At 45.6% G+C, this 17,831-nt stretch overlaps 1 protein-coding gene across 3 annotated transcripts in view; it reads left to right on the forward strand.

Moving 5' to 3' along the window:
- Positions 1-17,831, forward strand: part of r (carbamoyl-phosphate synthetase 2, aspartate transcarbamylase, and dihydroorotase rudimentary) — a 187,027-nt gene that overhangs the window by 65,461 nt on the left and 103,735 nt on the right. For all 3 annotated transcript variants that reach the window (XM_070541176.1, XM_070541178.1, XM_070541177.1), the window contains 6 exons: positions 337-558; positions 3,379-3,567; positions 9,352-9,585; positions 12,242-12,379; positions 13,104-13,271; positions 15,899-15,981. In XM_070541176.1, the coding sequence (XP_070397277.1) occupies positions 337-558; positions 3,379-3,567; positions 9,352-9,585; positions 12,242-12,379; positions 13,104-13,271; positions 15,899-15,981 (1,034 nt within the window). The remainder of the gene's footprint in view (positions 1-336; positions 559-3,378; positions 3,568-9,351; positions 9,586-12,241; positions 12,380-13,103; positions 13,272-15,898; positions 15,982-17,831) is intronic.

The raw sequence follows: 17,831 nt of genomic DNA on the forward strand, positions 1-17,831 counted from the left end.
TTTTCACTTGATCCTGTTCTGTTATCATCTACTGCTCATGACCGGCCGATCGCATTGTTGATGTAGGCAGATCTTAAATCTTGAAAAGGAAAAGAATTGGAACACACTGTTTACTAATTGCACCAGACAGGGAACAGACAATACATTAAGCAGAACATGAAGAAAACTGTGTGTGTTGTGCGTCTGTGTGTCCTTGTGTGTTATCCATTTCCTGTATTTAGCAATTAGTAAACCATCCTTAAAAATGAACCTGCTAGCTTCTCCAGCTGTTCTTCTCAATTGGAAAAGAATTGTTACGTTATCCTCGCCATGTTCCCACCTGCTGCTTGACTACAGGCCCTGACGGCAGCTGAGAAGCTAGGCTTTCCAATCCTGGTGCGCGGTGCCTTCTGCCTTGGTGGCCTGGGCTCAGGCTTTGCACACAACCAGGACGAGCTGCGTGCCCTGGTGACTCAAGCACTTGTCCGCTCCAGCCAAGTCCTGCTGGACAGGAGCCTGAAGGGCTGGAAGGAAGTGGAGTATGAGGTGGTCCGAGACGCCTATGACAACTGCATCACCGTGGGTATTTGCCGTCCTCTGCCCTGCACTCTTCCTTGTCCTCTTGTGGAGTTTCTTGTGATTGTACCAAGAGAGAAACCTGGCATTACTGTCTGCACTAGAGGTTGCTTTGGCTGCACAGGAGTGCTGCTATGTGAAAGGTTTGGTGTGTGCTAAGTCTAGCTTGGCCTTTAACGTATAGTCATGGCTACAGAGATAATGCGTTCTTGGAATTAAATCTTTATGCCAAATGTTAGTCTATCTGTAACACATCTTCCTTTTATGCTTACTTGCATATAGTACAGTCAAACTTAACCTCTAATGATCCCAGGTATAACAATTTAATGGTTATAATGGCCACGTTTCACTGCATTTATAATACAGTAAAACCTCGTAAACTGTACCTGCTTACCTTTGGCAGTAGTTTCATTTTAAAAATAGTAAAGTCATATCCCCAACTCAGCGGCCATTGAACATAATACGTTTTGCATCCGCATAAACCGTACCAGCTTATTGCGTACATATCAGTTAACACGTAGTGTTTGCACTTTTCAAAACACAAACGCAAAGGGCGCTTGGAAGTGTGAAGCCATATTAACATCAGCATCATTCCGGCGCCATGCCAGAGTCGAAGTGTTGTGGCCCATGTTGGTGTGTCGTGCAAGCTAGAACGAAAACCGGGTGCTCAGCATAGAAAAAAAATGGACATCGTTCGTGCTGTTGAACGTGGCACGAAGATAACCGTTGCAAGTGGTCGCTTGCAACGGTTTTGCATTTGTCTTAACACAAATTAGAAAAGCAGGAAAATAAATAAAATATAACACTTTGTGGAATATTTTGTCATATTCGGCAGCAACAAATTAAGTCTGTAATGTTTTCAGTGTAAACAGACACCGATGAGAATGTGGGACTCTATTCAGGAAAGCTCTTACTTGCATGCACTTTGCCCCTGTAGCCTTGCTTTCATTGCCCCGAGAGGTTGTCTGTGAGCACAGAGGGAGACCTGCTCCACCTACGTCCACTGACCATTATGGTGGTTCAGCCAGGATGGGATGATGTACAGTATGGGATTTGCCTAAACTTCATGTGCTCTGAACAACTTTGTGGATTCCCACTGTTCCTTTCACAATTTTGCCACATCATTTTGATTGGATGATAGTGGGGAATTTTCTTGGAAATTTATGCAGTGTACCAGACATTCTGTGCTCCATTACCTGCGTGAATTAGCAAGTGGACCCACAATCACGTTACAGACTCAATGCTTATCACAAACGACATACATGCAGCACCTTAAGATGTGTAATGTTTATGAGCCCTGGCAAAGCAAAGGCATGTGTAGTTTAATGTGCAAACTGTGGTTGGAGGCCGCAGACCTGCAGTGTTGTAGAATGTTCCTATTGTCTCGCACATGTATTCACATGCTCAAAAAATATGAAGGCGAAACCACACCAATATATAGGCATTATGCACAGGGTCTGCACATGGCTGTAAAAATTCAGCCTTGCAAATGCTGCATTTTTTCACTGCAGCCTTCACCAGTACCCCATGCCCTCCCCCCCTTCTTATTCCAGCCCTTAAGTTCCTTTGCACAATCGTCTTTGATATCTCTCAGAACAACTGCTTTCTATGCCATTGCCTGCTAAATAAACATCTGCAATAATTTTTAGCGAATGTGTACCAAGCATTCTTTTATTAACTCTGATTTATTATACACATTTAACATTCATTAATTCAGGCCTGACAGGACCGGCAGAATTGATCAAAAAACCCCGCGGGTCAAGTTAAACAAGATGCAGAAAAAACAGCAAATCACATTGTTGATTCAATTGGCAGTATTTGCCTGATTCTAGCATGCCTAGGAATCAAACACATGTTCAATTTCTATGTGTCTGAAGTCGAAAAGTAACAGAAAAGACATTAAAGCTCCTAATGAAATTATAAAATTAATGCACATCCTATTTTCTTGCATGAAAAATGGGCAAGGGTCTAATATTTGTAGCACAAGGGTGGCTGGTTTCCTAAAGTCCGCTCCGCCGCAATAAATTTGTTATACAGTAAAGCATACAAACGTTGGGAAGGCTGTTTTGTTTTTGTATCCAATTGCACCGTGAATGCAGTTTCTAGCCCAATTTTCCTACAAAAAAAGTGCGTGTTGGAATAGGGTAAATTTCGTAATCACACATTTTGAGCTATGGTTATTGCTTGAACTCTTCCTATGGCAGGCCGAAAATAGGCCTTTTTGGCAAGAAATGGCATGTGTTCAATGCATTCACTCTCCCCTGAGCTCCACCGAGACAGAAGCCGCCACTAAAGGGGCCGCTTTTGGAGTCGTCTTAAGGGGTCGGGCATGTGCTTGCCGACTGGTCAGGTTCAAATTATCTAGTGAAGGCTAATTTTAAGTTTGAAACAACGAAAGCTTGGGCCCATAGAAATGCATGGGCACCAACCGATACCGTCGATCGGGATCATATTGACCAGAATCGGATTAATGGAAGTCACCTGTACTATATTATTATTATTATATTGTATTTTTTCAAGATGCTTGTGTCTGTGTGTGCTTTTGCTGCAGTATGAGTCTGGTGGTATGCCCTGGTACAAAGCGAACACACGTTTGGCAGTCTCGCGCCCCTGCAATACTGCACGTTCAGGGGAGAAGGGAGCAGCAGCACCTGTCGCATTCTAAAGCCATATGTGAGGCTGATCCAGATTGCTTACTGTGTGATCACATCGCTGATTACGGGTGTCTACAGTTCCCGAGTAGACTTTCCAAAAGTCAAACTGGGGATGTCGGCCTGTAAAACACGCAGCGCATCCTTTCAGCTGAACATTGCCTGTTTGCAGGTGTGCAACATGGAGAACCTGGACCCACTGGGCATTCACACGGGCGAGTCCATTGTGGTGGCGCCCAGCCAGACGCTGACCAACGAGGAGTACAACAGGCTCCGCACCACTGCCATCCGCGTCGTTCGCCGCCTGGGCATCGTTGGCGAGTGCAACGTCCAGTACGCCCTCAGCCCCCACTCGTTCGAGGTACTTGGCACACTTGTCCAAGTTTCTGTACCCTCATTATGCAAAAAAGAAGAGAGGCGTGCAGACAGGACACAAGAGTAGAGAAGTGGACAACACGAACGGCGTTCGTGTTGTCCACTTCTCTACTCTTGTGTCCTGTCTGCATGCCTCTTTTATTTTTTGCTTAATGAATCCTTACCAAATAGCTCAGCTTTCTGTCGCTCTAAGTTTCATTTCTGTAGCCTCGTTAGTTTTCCGCATCATGGCGGGCAACTAAGAGGTGTTTTCTATCGCTTTTCTACCCATCGCAGTGGCTTAGCATTCAGTGTAGGTGCATTCTGACAGGGGCTAAATGCAAAAGTGCCCATGTGCTAAGCATTTATGCTAAGCATTAGGTGCACTTAAAGGAAGCTCAAATAACCCAAAATTGATTTCTAGTTCTCCACTATGGCATCATTTTCAGCAGCCGCTGTGTTGATATGGGATGTTAAATCCCATCAACTAATCATATTCCTGCCTTCCTACCGCATGGGTGTGAGACGAGACGTGGTTTAATGTCTCGCAAAAGGACATGAAAGACATTGAACTCGCACCTGTTGCCTGCAATGAAGTATGGGAGGATGGCAGCAAAATGCAGAAACACTTGTGGACTTAGATATAGGTGCATGTCAAAGAACCACAGCTGATCACAATTAATCTGAAGTCCCCGCTATAGCATGCCTCATAATCAGATTGTGGTTTCAGTGTATAAAACGCCAGAATGAATTACTTAAATTTTGAAGTATGCATAGAATATTCTAATTTGTTCAGCTGAAAGAAGGGGACAAAAAATATGCTGTTTTTGTTTTGCATACAGTATCTCTTTTGATCTACTACAGTAAAACCTCATTAATTTGGGTTTCATGGGACCTAAAAAATTCTCCGAAATAATCGAATGTTCAATTATCGAGGGTATCTAGAAAACAATAAACAAATGATTAATGTGGTGACACATTTTTGTTTATTGAATAAATCTACAAATCCTGTGTCTGTTTTGCACAAAAGCAATGTGGAAGCTTCAACTCTCATCATCTCATGACTGATTAGCACCTGCAGTGGTGAAGGCCCCGCGACTTCCTTTGCAGCATTGCCATGATGCGTGTCTTCATCCGAGACATGCTTTTCACACGTGCGCACATCCCAGTTATTTTTTTCACCAATGAGCTTGTCGCCAATAGATCATCTGTCCATCCATCGCGATATAGCCAGCGCTCTTCACCCTCGGCAGCTTCCGCCATGTTTGTGACATTGCACGTGCAGCCACTGCACTGAGTCAAAACAAAACTTGTGTTTGCAACACCCGCTGCAAACAATGCCGCAGTCGCTACAGACTTGATCCTGGGCAACGGCCATGCAGTTCTGAAGGCATGCGTCCAACGCCCGCACCGATTCAAAATGAAACTACTGTTTGCAGTAACCACTGCGGAGGAAACCATGATCGCTATCGACGTGATCACAAATGCTAACTACGCAGTTATGAATGCACGTGGCCAAGATGTTGTTATGAACAGTGGTAAACGCAAGAATAGAGGCTACAAAAACACAAATAGGCACGAAGTGTTCTGCTGTTTATTGTTCACGTACGATTTCCTCTGATGACTATGGTGATGCAGACACCGCCAATTTGTTTCAATTTAATGCTAGCACCGCTTTTGCTCTTGTGTATCACATATTGGCAGGGCTGCGTGCTCACTGAGCCCCAAGAGTTGTCTGAATTAACAAGTGTGTGACCAGATATGTCCGAGATAACGAGAGTTTGATTACATTAAGTAAGGCATACGCCTGCCGGGACCAGAGGATGAGTCCGACTTATCCGATTTTCTAAGAGTCAAATTAACGAGGTTTTAATATACGCACTATTTTTTATTGTTTAGATGCTTAGGGGAGATAGCTTGTTCAAAATAGGCAATTTGCTCGTTATATTTAAATTTCGTTGTATTGAAATTCGAACTTTTTTGCAAATGAATTCAATTGCCAATCATATATATATATATATATATATATTGCTACGGCACAATATGTGCGATCACGAAAGGCCAGCAGTGTGAAGACGACGACGACGGTTAGAAGCTTGCGCGGGCTGTCGCCTCTTGGCCAAGCGCAGCGTATTTTCCTTGTAAATATATTTGTACATAGCTTTTCGTCTGCGTCTTCCTACGTAACATATCTGGTGGAGGTGGACGTTCCTTGTACCTCGTCACGGAGCTTCGCAGTGGACGGTACGTCGAGCCTTCCTTCATGGCTCCCGGTGACGACAACCCGACTCCGCCGGCTCCGACACCTGCTGCCACTTCGCCGACCTACATCACTCTCCCCGCTCCCCGTGATCCTGGCGTATTCTCGGGCCACGATGGGGAAGACGTCGATGACTGGATCAGCCTGTATGAACACGTCAGCCGCAATAACCGGTGGGACCCTACTATTATGCTCGCCAACGTAGTCTTTTACCTCGGTGGCACACCTCGAGTTTGGTATCGCACGCACGAAGATGCGCTCACCAGTTGGGATTCACTTAAGACACAGCTTCGAGACTTGTTCGGCAACCCCTACGGTCAACAACTTGCCGCGCAGAAGGCGCTTTCCGGCCGTGTGCAGACGTCAACAGAGCCCTATGTCACGTACATTCAGGACGTCTTGGCTCTGTGCCGCAAAGTTGACACCCACATGACTGAGTCAGACAAGGTTTCCCACATCCTCAAAGGCATTGCCGATGACGCCTTCAACTTGCTCGTTTGCAACAATGTAGCCACGGTGGATGCTGTTCTAAAAGAGTGCCGCCACCTGGAACTCGCCAAAAGCCGACGTATTGACCAGCAGTTTGCCCGTCTGCCCAACACCCCAGCGACATCTTCCTGTGCCGACGCTCCTCGTCCCAACAACACTGCCGATGTTACCAGGATCGTCCGGCGTGAGATCGAGGCCGCCTATCCGGCTGCCTTCGACTCCAGTCCCACCAGCACATCTGCAGTCACGGTCTCACTGATCCAGGCAGTTGTCCGCCAGGAGTTTGAAAACATGGGTCTTCACACCATCTGCTCGGCCCATCGCCCTGATACCCGCCCGGCTTCTTCGATTTCGCCCCGTCCCGCATCTTCTTACCCACCACGTTTCCGCAACCCATCTGAATGGCACACTGCTGACGACAAGCCTATTTGTTTCCACTGCCATCGAATCGGGCACATTTCTCGGTACTGTCGTAGTCGCTGGAGTTCCCCGATCCGGTCTACTTATACTGCCTACTCTCGCCCCTCAGGTGGCCCTTCTCGTCCCTATGCCGCACGCTCCGATAATGCCGCCACTGATTCTCCTGCAACGAACCGCCCCTATTCTCGTTCGCCTTCGCCCCAACGACGACAATCTCGCTCTCCCCAGCCCTGTCGCTCCTACTCGCCGACTCCCTTCGGACGCCGCTCCCAGCCGGAAAGCTAGACGATGCAGCGCCTCGAGGTGACGCTGCATTGCTCCCTACGCCGCCAAATCCTCTACTGACTTTGCCCACTCATCTGAACCTTCTTGACGTGCAAGTCGACGGTGTTTCTGTGTCTGCTCTCATAGACACTGGAGCGCATTTGTCCGTAATGAGCGCTGACCTTCGTAACCGGCTCAAGAAAATTATCACGCCCGCCACGACGCCTGTTGTCCGTGTCGCCGATGGCGGAACAGCCCCCGTAATTGGTATGTGTACCGCCCGCGTCTCTGTCGCCGATTGCTCAACAATCGTGCTATTCACAGTCATCGCCCACTGTCCCCACGACATCATCCTCGGCTTAGACTTCCTCTCCGCACATTCTGCTCTCATCGACTGTTCCGCCAGTACTCTCCGCCTTGACCTGCCTGTTCTGGATCCTGCTGAACCCCACCCCAGTCGCCTCAGTTCCGCCGACTTTGTTCGCTTGCCACCTTCGGCACTGACCTACGTTGACCTAGTGTCATCCCCACCAGTCCCCGACGGTCACTACATCGCGGCTCCTATGCAAGACGTCCTCCTTACACACGGGATCACAGTACCCCATACAGTTTTATCTATTACGGCGAATTGCGTCTGCCTGCCAGTGGTCAACTTTGGCTTGACGACACAAGTGCTGCCACGTGGGATGTCTTTGGCCCAGCTTTGTTCATTCGAGGATCACTCAGTAGCATCCATTGCAGTTGACGACACTTCATCCGCTACTCCTCTACCATCGCAGTCGACAAATTGTACCATCGCTGACTTACTGAAAATGATTGCCCCCGACTTGCCCTCCGAGCACGCTCGTGAACTCTACCGCGTTCTGTTTTCCTACCACGTCTGCGTCTTCCTACGTAACAATCAATATATACATATATATATATATATATATATATATATATATATATATATATATATATATATATATATATATATATTTCTTTTTTTAACATGGAAAGGGGCCATAGAATTTTCCGAATTAGCAAGCCATTGAAGCTGGCACATGTGTCAGCCGTGGCTTCGTATGGCTGTAAGCGCAGCTGAGCGCATACGCAGCCACGCACCCTGCTTTATTAGAGATAATCTGCCACGTGTGCAAAGAGTGGGCATGCCGAGAGTGCGTGGCACCCTGTAAGTTGTCTTCCCACATGTTTAGTATTGCAGGTTGCGTAATCTAGAGTTTCGGTGACCCATTGGAGCAAGAGGCAGATGAAGCATTTGCTCCCTGCTGCCGCCACTTTTCTCGATAGCGTTGTCTCAGTGAGGGTGACACTATCAGCCGCAAAAGCGTGGCTAGCTTCGCTTACTTCGTACCACTGATGTGAAGATGTTGTCGATGTATGTGGCATGAAACTGTATCATTCATCGCTGACTCTCAAATTTATCAAAATTAATTGTTTTCTCTTTCAAATTTGTTTTTGTTTTTGTTTTTTTTCGATCGCCCAATAAATCAGGAAATTGTGTGGCCCCTTTCTATGTAAGAAAAATTGATCAGCAACTGTATTTAGTTACATAAAAGGTCGAATTCGAATACAACGAAATTTCAATACAACGAAGCAAATTGCCCATTTTAACGGCTTTGTCATATCGAGGTTTAACTGTACAACTATTTAGGTCTCAGAAAGTGGCAACTCAGTTTTGTTCTCCATGGGTGGTGTGACAATTTCACAGGCCTCTGTGCTTTTGGCCGATCGTTAGGTCCATATTCTTAAACATGGAGGCTGAAGGGAGTTTCACACATATTGTGATTGCAACACTCTGTCAAAAGGCAGGGCCGCTGTTCACAAAGCACTTCATATTGCTCGGTACACTGGCCCGTATAGAGTGCTGCGTGCTTGACTCCAATTACGTGCGAAATCGTCCCAGTCATTACCAGTGCCTCACCTGCCCCGAATTCCACTGATGTTGTGCATGTTGCCCGCCTCAAACCATATTACTCTCCTATTATCACCACTCTTTAGACGCACCGGGACGGTGCTTCTGCCGACGGGGTTAATGATACATGCATATTGCGTGTTTCTTGTGGATGATGCACGCGGGTGCCCCGACGAAGACGAGGAACGGTCTGTGGCTCTCGAGCTGTCGGCTGAACTGGCCAGCGCTGCAGTTATCCTTTGTAAATGCACTTTGTAAATAGTCTCCAGTTCTCAATCCTTCGTTTGCATAACAATATGCTGAAGTGATTAGATTAGGTTGTGTTTCGATTAAAGAGTTGCAAAATGCTGCAGCCACCTAGAATTAAAAAAAAAAACTTGGGGACAAATGAGACTGCATTGTTTGCATTGTACGTCACCCGTTTCCTTCCGTAATGGTTACAGTATTACATCGTGGAGGTGAACGCCCGGTTGTCACGGAGCTCGGCGCTGGCAAGTAAGGCGACGGGCTACCCGCTGGCCTACATTGCAGCCAAGCTGGCATTGGGCATCTCGCTTCCCTCGCTTCGCAACACAGTCACCTGCCAGACCACGGCCTGCTTCGAACCCAGCCTCGACTACTGTGTGGTCAAGATGCCACGCTGGGACCTTGGCAAGTTCCCGCATGTCAGCAACAAGGCAAGTGTTGGGGTGGATGTTACACATAACAGTTCTTGTGAAGATGTTTGACTGGGGCAGCGTGCACTGCCAACCTCCACCCCCCATTATGACTATCACAAGTGTGCTCGCACTCACAGGAAAAGGGGGCACAGGAGCACGAGTGAACACATAAAAGAGTATCTACCGTATATATTAAAATCTAGGCCGATAGTTTCTTTCAAATAATCATATACCAAATTCTAGGGTCAACTTAGGTTCGAGGATATTAAAAAACACGCCAGTTCGTAATTGAATATGATAAATATGGTGCATAGCTAGCGCCACCTAGAAAAGTCAGTATCACAGCCACTATTAGCCGCGCCATTAGCCAACTGAAGTACATGAGCGACGTCGCTATTTTGACCTGTGTTGTATCGGCATGCGGCATCTCTATGCGTGCGGCGTGGCCTATAGTGTGGCGTTATCGTAATGGCACCAAATATGCGATGCCACTATAGTGCCGCTTTCAAACAAAAAGTTGTGCTAACTGCAGAGGCATCGTCAAACCTTCAAGCGAGGTGGGACTTCAGCATCTATGAGAAAAGCGTTTATCGTTGGAGGGGGCAATAGGGTGCGTGTGCAGCAACGAAGAGTTTACAGGGATAAGGAAAATAAGTGCGTGATAACAGGGAGGAGCTGTTCATTGAGATAGCGCCGCATTTCGATGCATGCGAGCCATGCCGCACTGTCTGCGCTTGCGGACGCAGGCTTGCATGCATCCTCAAGTGCGCGCGTGATCTGGGCTAGCAGTGATAACGTAGAGTGAGCTTGGCATGTTCATATTAAGGGGGGAGGCTACCCTGGAGACTGAACTGTTTTATAACAGGGAGGAGCTGCTCACCAAGATCGCGCCACGTTTCGATGCGTGCAAGCCGTGCCGCACTGAATGCGCATGCATGGGCGCGCGGACATGAGCTTGAGCACACCCGCAAGTGTGCGTGTGCTCTGGCCTGTAGGCGACGAGGCTAGCAGGGATGATAACGTAGAGTGAGCTTGGCATGTTCATATTAAAGAAACGCTGTTTTCATTTTGTGAACGCTGTCCTCACTTTTTTTGTTCGGCCTACATTTGAGGTAAGTATTATCATTTCTGGCTTTGTACATTCTGGGGTCGGCTTAGAATTGGGGCCATCCTAGATTCGAGTAAATACAGTAGCTGCCCGCTGTGGCAGCTTCACTGCAATGCTCGCCCGCCTGTCTCACTTGAAAACGTCGGTGCACGCTCAGTTTCCCATTTCGGTAGCAGCAAATCTTCTCCGGGATCGTCGCACACAGCATTCACAGCTATCACCGCCAATCCTGTTGCGATAAGCATCTTCGCCTATCTCTTTCGCAGCAAGTGGTGCCAACAGAAGCGTAGCGCAGGCTTTGAATAGGCGATGACCAAAACGGACCGCCTTTGTCTGCTGCAGACTGCAATCACATACGTATTCCATCCGCTTGATCCCATGTGAACAAGAAAAGGTGGGAGGCGTGGCTGATCGAGAACAGTATATAGCCACCCATTTCACATGAATGACGCCGTGCACAGTTTCCTATTCTGGTACCAGCAAATCTTCACCCAGTTCGTGGCACGCTGCATTCACAGCTATCGCTGCCAGACCTGTTGCGAGAAGCATCTTCACCTATCTGTTTTACAGCGTGTGGTGTGTAGTGCCATTGATAGCCTACTGCACGCTTTTAGTAGCAAACGCGCCGCCATTCTCTGCTTCAAGCGGCACGATGTGGGCATCACATTTTGCTTTGGCGGCATCCTGCATCACCCACCAGCTCGATTTTCTTTTGGTTTCCCATCACACTGTTAAAACACCACGCCTTAGGAAATCAACAAAATGCGTCTTGGGCCGGTGGAGCACCACCAGCTCAATGCACGTCAGCGTCTTGTGCCGCAACCATCACTTCACTTCTCATTACGTAAATGTCAAGAATAGTTAAGTCTGTCAAATTTTTTTAGTTACTTCATATTGTACGTTTTCCTAGTTAGTATGTTTTTTCTCGCCGTTTTTTCCCTAAACATATAAACCAAGGTTCTGCTGTATCAGAATTCTAAAAATATATTACATGTGCAGTTTACCTTTTATGTTTACCCAAAATAATGAAGAAAGACAACTGCCTTAAAAGAAGAGCTCTCTTTCAGCAAGGAGATAGCTAAAGAAACCGAAGGCAATGAATATGTTCAAGTGCAGCTTGTGTCCGGTAACCAGAGCGGAAGAAGCTGGAGCATGGCTGAGTACAGCTTGGGCTTGGTTGCAAAGGATTAATAGATTCTTGTCTATTCTTCCGAAACCAAAAACTGTCGAACTCTTTATCCTGACTACAGCATGGAATCAGCTGCCAGCTCTGCATCTTCTGCTGCACTTCATCTTGCTTGTTATTCTTGTAGCTTTAGCACAATTCTTACAACTTCAGTAATACAACCACTTTTTTGCATTTGAGATGATGGGCCTATGCTGCAAGCAGTGAGCACTTTTGTGCTGATCTAATTTCTAAACTGAGTAGTCGGGAGGGTCATTCTTGTGAAAACAGCAAAAGATCTTTTTCTTTTTAAAGGCAGATAAAAATATAAGATGTTTCCCTGTGTGCTTCTCCCAACTCGCATTTACTAAAATTGTGTTGCGGTTTTCATGTTCAAACAGATTGGCAGCTCAATGAAAAGTGTGGGCGAAGTAATGTCCATAGGACGATCTTTCGAGGAGGCCTTCCAGAAGGCAATCCGGATGGTGGATGAACTCGTCTCCGGCTTGGACCCTTACCTCAAGCCTGTGAGCGACCGGGTGAGTTGTCTAATGACTTCCTTGCATGTTTGACAACTGTTGGACAAGCTCAGCTCATCTGTAATGATTATGCCAGCTTTTTAGTGCCGTAAATGTCAAGTCAGTCTATCAGTTTTACGCATTAATCATTGCTGGTAGCTCCACTCGTTGGTATGATTCGAAAGGAAATTTCAATTGTTGGCTGGCTTTAAATTGCAGCTGGCCTCTGTGAAATTGTAGATAGGTGTGTTGTGTGTGTGTGAATAGGCGCCACTGCTGTGCTAGCCATGCTGAATTGCAATTTTCCCTTAACAGTGAAAAACAAAGCAAGGCTGTCGACAAACAATATCATGAAAGCCTTTCTCATTGACAAAGTGTAGGCAGTATATGCCTAGAATGCGCGCATGCGAAAGGCACTGCCTTTGATCTTTTTGTCAGCAAAACTTTTGCTGCTTTATGATGCTTTTGTTCCTGCCAGGTATCGAAACTCTGAAGAAGAAAGCCTGCAAATTTTACTTAGAATTAATGTTGCACTTTGGCATTTGGTGTGTCGGATGTCATCATCATCTCTTTGAGATTGAGCTCAATCCTATGGTCAGCACATGTGGTCAGTTTAACCATGCTTCAGTTTCGCTAAGAGTGTTGGAAGCTTTCATTCCACTTCCACCGCTCACCCACACCTAAACTGAGGTGTGCCTTGCGGGGTAGCAGACATGTGATGCATGGCTTCTGTCCTCATCGCCAGGAGCTGGCGTGCCCCACAGACAAGCGCATGTTCCACCTTGCATCGGCCATCAAGGCAGGCTACACACTGAAGCAACTCAACGAGCTCACTCAGATTGACCCCTGGTTTCTCAGCAAGATCATCAACATCATTGAGTACCACACCTTCCTGGAGGGCCTTCACAGCAAGGCAAGTGTGCTCGTCTTGCAGTAGGCGCCGTGAGACAGATGTTGCTGTGTGTTTGCAGTGAAGTTTCGCACAAAGTAGAAAACACAGAAAAAATGAGTTAAACAGTTATCCCAAAATAGTGCACTACCAAGTGCATTAAGAGAGAAATCGTAACACCTGAGAGGAATGTAGGACAACATTGAAAAACAAAAAATGTTAAGGTAAGTTAACGAAGTTGTGCAAGCCTTGGTGTTGAAGAATTGTACACTCATGAAGCAGTTAGAGCACATAAGATCAGGATCTTTTTACCATGACTTCAGATGTACAAGTTGATAGCATGAAGAGCATTGAAATCCATTTACTACAAACATCATATTAATTAGTGGTGTACAAATACGAATAGTAATTTCAGATCCAGTGTCAAATGAATGGAGGAACAAACGCCAAATATTGAATCAAATATCAGAAAATGCTTCACAAAATCTAATGCTTACGAACTTTGGCCAAAAAAAACAGTGCTGCACAAGCTCTGGCAGTCTCCTAGCATTGCATAACAAGAATGTAGCAAGCTATCTGCAACTTGGGCGCATAGACATTAATATATGCTGACACGTGTACTTGTATATCTCTATTAAAACTACTGAAAATATGGCTAGGCTCGCAAGTGTCAATTAAAAAATAGGATGTTAAAGGCAACATCTGAGCAGCTGCACTCAATTTGAAATAAGCTAATTACAGCACTCTGTGTGAACAGGTTGTTGACTTCATTTAATTAAAAGGGATGCTCAAATTTAGGTCCCCCCCCCTTTTTTTTATTTAAAGGCAGAGCAACATTGTTTTACAGCAAGCAAGTGCTTTCTTGAATAACCTTTGTCAATTTTAAATGGTAGAAATAGCCCACGACATGTCCAGCAGTCGGCATTTATTTGCTCCAAAGTGCTTCGAAATCTGTATTTGGGTGCTCCAAACTACTCCGAAATAACATTTTGCTGCTCCAGAAATCGCTCTAAATCTGAATTCATCAGTGGCACCACTGAGTGCCTAAACTTCTGGTCTCTAATCATGAACACTGGCTTGCTCCGTTCCTGCGACTGGTGCAGCTGCCGCGCGCAAGCATAGCCAGAAGACATAAGTGCAGCACTCTTGTTAATTTTGTGAGTGTCATGCTAGCCTTGTTGTTACATCACTTAAAAAAATTTTGTTCTGTGTCACTGCGTCACAGCAATGTTAATGACGCTGGTGTGGCATTTGGAGACAAACATTAAAGGTGCTCTGAAACACTTTTTGAGTGTAGTGGGAAAACGTTTCCAGTTTGTACAGGGGGCTCCTGTGAATTTGTGAGCCACATATTTTGCACTGCATGCAGCAGCCAGGGATGGAAGTGCTGCGCCAATAGCACCATCTTGCGCCAAATCATCGAGCTGCGGCATTCACTGTACCTTGATGGGTGTTATAGTGGCCACTGTGAATATTTCTCGTCCATTGTGCTCAAGTACGTTTAGTTAGCTAAATTTATAAATTAACTAATCAATGATATGTCAGTGAAAAAGTTGTGGACGGCGTTGACAAACAACTGATAATGGCATTTAAAGAAACCTAGGATTTGCGAAGACCTTTTTATAACGATAAAGAAAGCATGTATAATAAAAAGAAAGAAAGACAAAAAATGCTGTGACTGACAACGCGAACCTTGTTGAACAGTGGCACTGGGAATGAGCAGCCGCACTTTTTTCTTGCCGCATAAACAGATTTTGGTGCACATCTTCGGTCCCTCTCACGCACAAAGTAGTGCAATCTTGTTACAGTTTGCTTTCTGAACTGTTACAAGACTGTGACCCAAGTTCGCACGCTCGTAATGCACACAATGCGCTGATGATGTTTGTCTGAGAAAAGTTGTATTACTGGTGCAAGTATGCGTTGTCCTTTTTTTTTTTCCCGAAAAAAAGAAGGGACCATACATACAAGACCTAGGTCACTGCATACATCGCTATCAGTCATTTCTTGATGTATTCCATAACCTCTGCATCGGCACCTTATTGATTAAGTAAGTTAATAATCAGTTCATTTAATAAAATCTTGATTGTTTGTTCACAATAAAAAATAAACACTCGACTATCATAACACAAGCCTATGATCGAAAAGCTCTCTGTTATTTCTTTCTTGGCCACATTTAGTTGGCACAACCAGCATGTAATTTTATGGTGGTTTCTGAGAAAGCTGTATGAGGTTTCTTGTAGCTTCATGTTACAATCATGTGGGGATGGCAATTTTTCCCTGCTATGAATTTAGCCCACCTTGCATGCTTTCGCAGAACTGATGTGGTGGAACCTAACAGTGCTTTGCAAAGTCAAATAAGGAACACCCTTTCTTCGTATGCCTGTATGTCGCTCATATTAATCTTTACCAAGCTGCTCCACATAACAGTTAATTTCCCTGTTTCCTCTGGCTTCACTGTCTTGTTCCCCTTGTTCTTCCTGACAATGTAAGAGATTGAGCTTGTCTATTCCCTGAGGAAGCTTCTTTTAGCATCTGGATACTACTGACACAATAGGGGTAAGACAAGCACTCATATGTGCTCATGTGGCTGGGGTATTATTTGTGCGAATGTGCACCTCTAATATTGTGCAATGTGCCCTGTCTACCTGCAGCCTGCTCTACTCACGTATGACGTTCTCCTGCGAGCCAAGCAGCTTGGCTTCTCGGACAAGCAGATCGCCCAGTGCGTGGGCAGGTCAGTGTCCAGCAGCCTTGGTCTTCGTGTTGAATGAAACGTGACAGTGTACTGTCCAGTTAACACTCTGCTGTGGTGAGCTCTTGAAGCAAGGAGGGCAGGGGCAAAGGGAGGGAAAGGACATTCTCTGGGCAGCCTAAACTACATAAAAAGGAATAAGTGTATGCCACGCAGGTTCAGTGTAATCCACTTCAACTGTGTGTAGTCAAAACCTAACGTATCCAAGGTGTGCTATCATGCACAAAGTACTGGGGTAGGGGGAAACAATATTCATGAATAATACTTCGTGCATGTTGTTTGGAATCTTGTTGAGAAACTGCCAGTAATTGTAATTGTTTAGTCCCCTACATTAAACGTACTTAATCAGAAGTGATTAGCTGACTTTTGTTGCTTTGTTTGTCAACACACAATTTACAAAGTTGTAAAAATTTTAATAGGGGTCAGAATGAGATGTCCTTTTTGTTTATTGTTTATTTATTCCAGGAAAGAAAGCCCACGAAATGCAGTAAATTTGAAATATGTCAAATGATTATCTATATTTAACAGTTATGAAATCTCCTTGGAAATTCCATTCAGAAGTATAGCAATGTACCCATGCGTACATTGAACTCCCATTTACCGCCACATTCAATACATTGAAAGCTCCGTCGTGCCGTGCCCCTGCAAGTGCACTTGTCCTAACAGAAATGGGATCGCTTTTCACGTTGTTACCAACAAACTTGAAATGGCACTTTTTTTCAACGATGCTGTCATACAAGAGATTGAATCTGAGGAGCAGTACATACCATGGAGGAAAAATTAAGAGGGCTCTCAGTATTGCTTGCTGCGCATATAGATGGCTCGGGCAAACTGCAGCCGTTCGTTATCAGGAAGAGCAGATCATTATCCTGCTTCAAGAACATGAAAGGCTTCCCCTTGCGATACGCGTTCCATAATAAAGACTGGATGACATTCTATATTTTGATAGTGCTGCCAGGCAAGGGATGCTGAACTGAAGATGCCGTGTCTCCGGGTTTGTCATGTAGACAAAGGCTTTCAGCTAATAAAATTTTAGAATTCTGGGAGTGGCCAAAACAATTCCAAACGCAACCTCGAGTAGGACGGGTCTTTGTATTACAGCTTCCATTTAACAAAACCGCTGCACGCCTCTTCAAGACTTTGCAGAAAGGCCATTCCGGCAGCGGCACGCGAGACTCATTATTGTGCAATTCGCGGGTCTGTGCTGAACCTGCTCCATTTGTGCTCACACAGTTACTTGTAAGTGGGAATGGACTTGGATGCTCTGCAAACTGAAAGCCAGTTTTGAAACTAACAGCTTGTATGTAGTGCCGGCAGTCACAGACGTAGGGCCTGGAGGGGTAGGACCGAGAACAAAGGGACATAACGCTCACAAGGCATTGGGGTGCTGAGCAACACGCAAGAAGAGACCTGTGGAATTATAGGGCAGTCGAGAAGGAAGGACCACTAGATCCAACAGGATGTCACTTCCGAAACTCCACACAGTCCACCTGATTCGTTGCCTATGTATGACAATTGTCTGTTAATCAATTCCAGTTAATTCAATTGACTGACTTTGGTTAATTCAATTTAAATGCATGGCCAGTGACTTTTGGTATACTTTTGGTATTTCGGTCCTAAAATTCCTCTTCACCAGATAACTTGAACTTGACCAGTTGGCATACATGTGCCTGACGCTATGGTGACCCGCATAGAGACCCTTTTAGTGAGAGCGTCTGTCTCGGCAGAGCTTCGGGGAAAGTGAACGCATTGAGCACACGCCATCTTTGATCGAAAACACCTAATTTCAGCCTTTCCTCAATAGATCTTCAAGCAATAACCATAATTCATTA

This window comes from Dermacentor albipictus, chromosome 6, assembly GCF_038994185.2.
Source record: "Dermacentor albipictus isolate Rhodes 1998 colony chromosome 6, USDA_Dalb.pri_finalv2, whole genome shotgun sequence".
Classification (NCBI taxonomy): Eukaryota; Metazoa; Arthropoda; class Arachnida; order Ixodida; family Ixodidae; genus Dermacentor; species Dermacentor albipictus.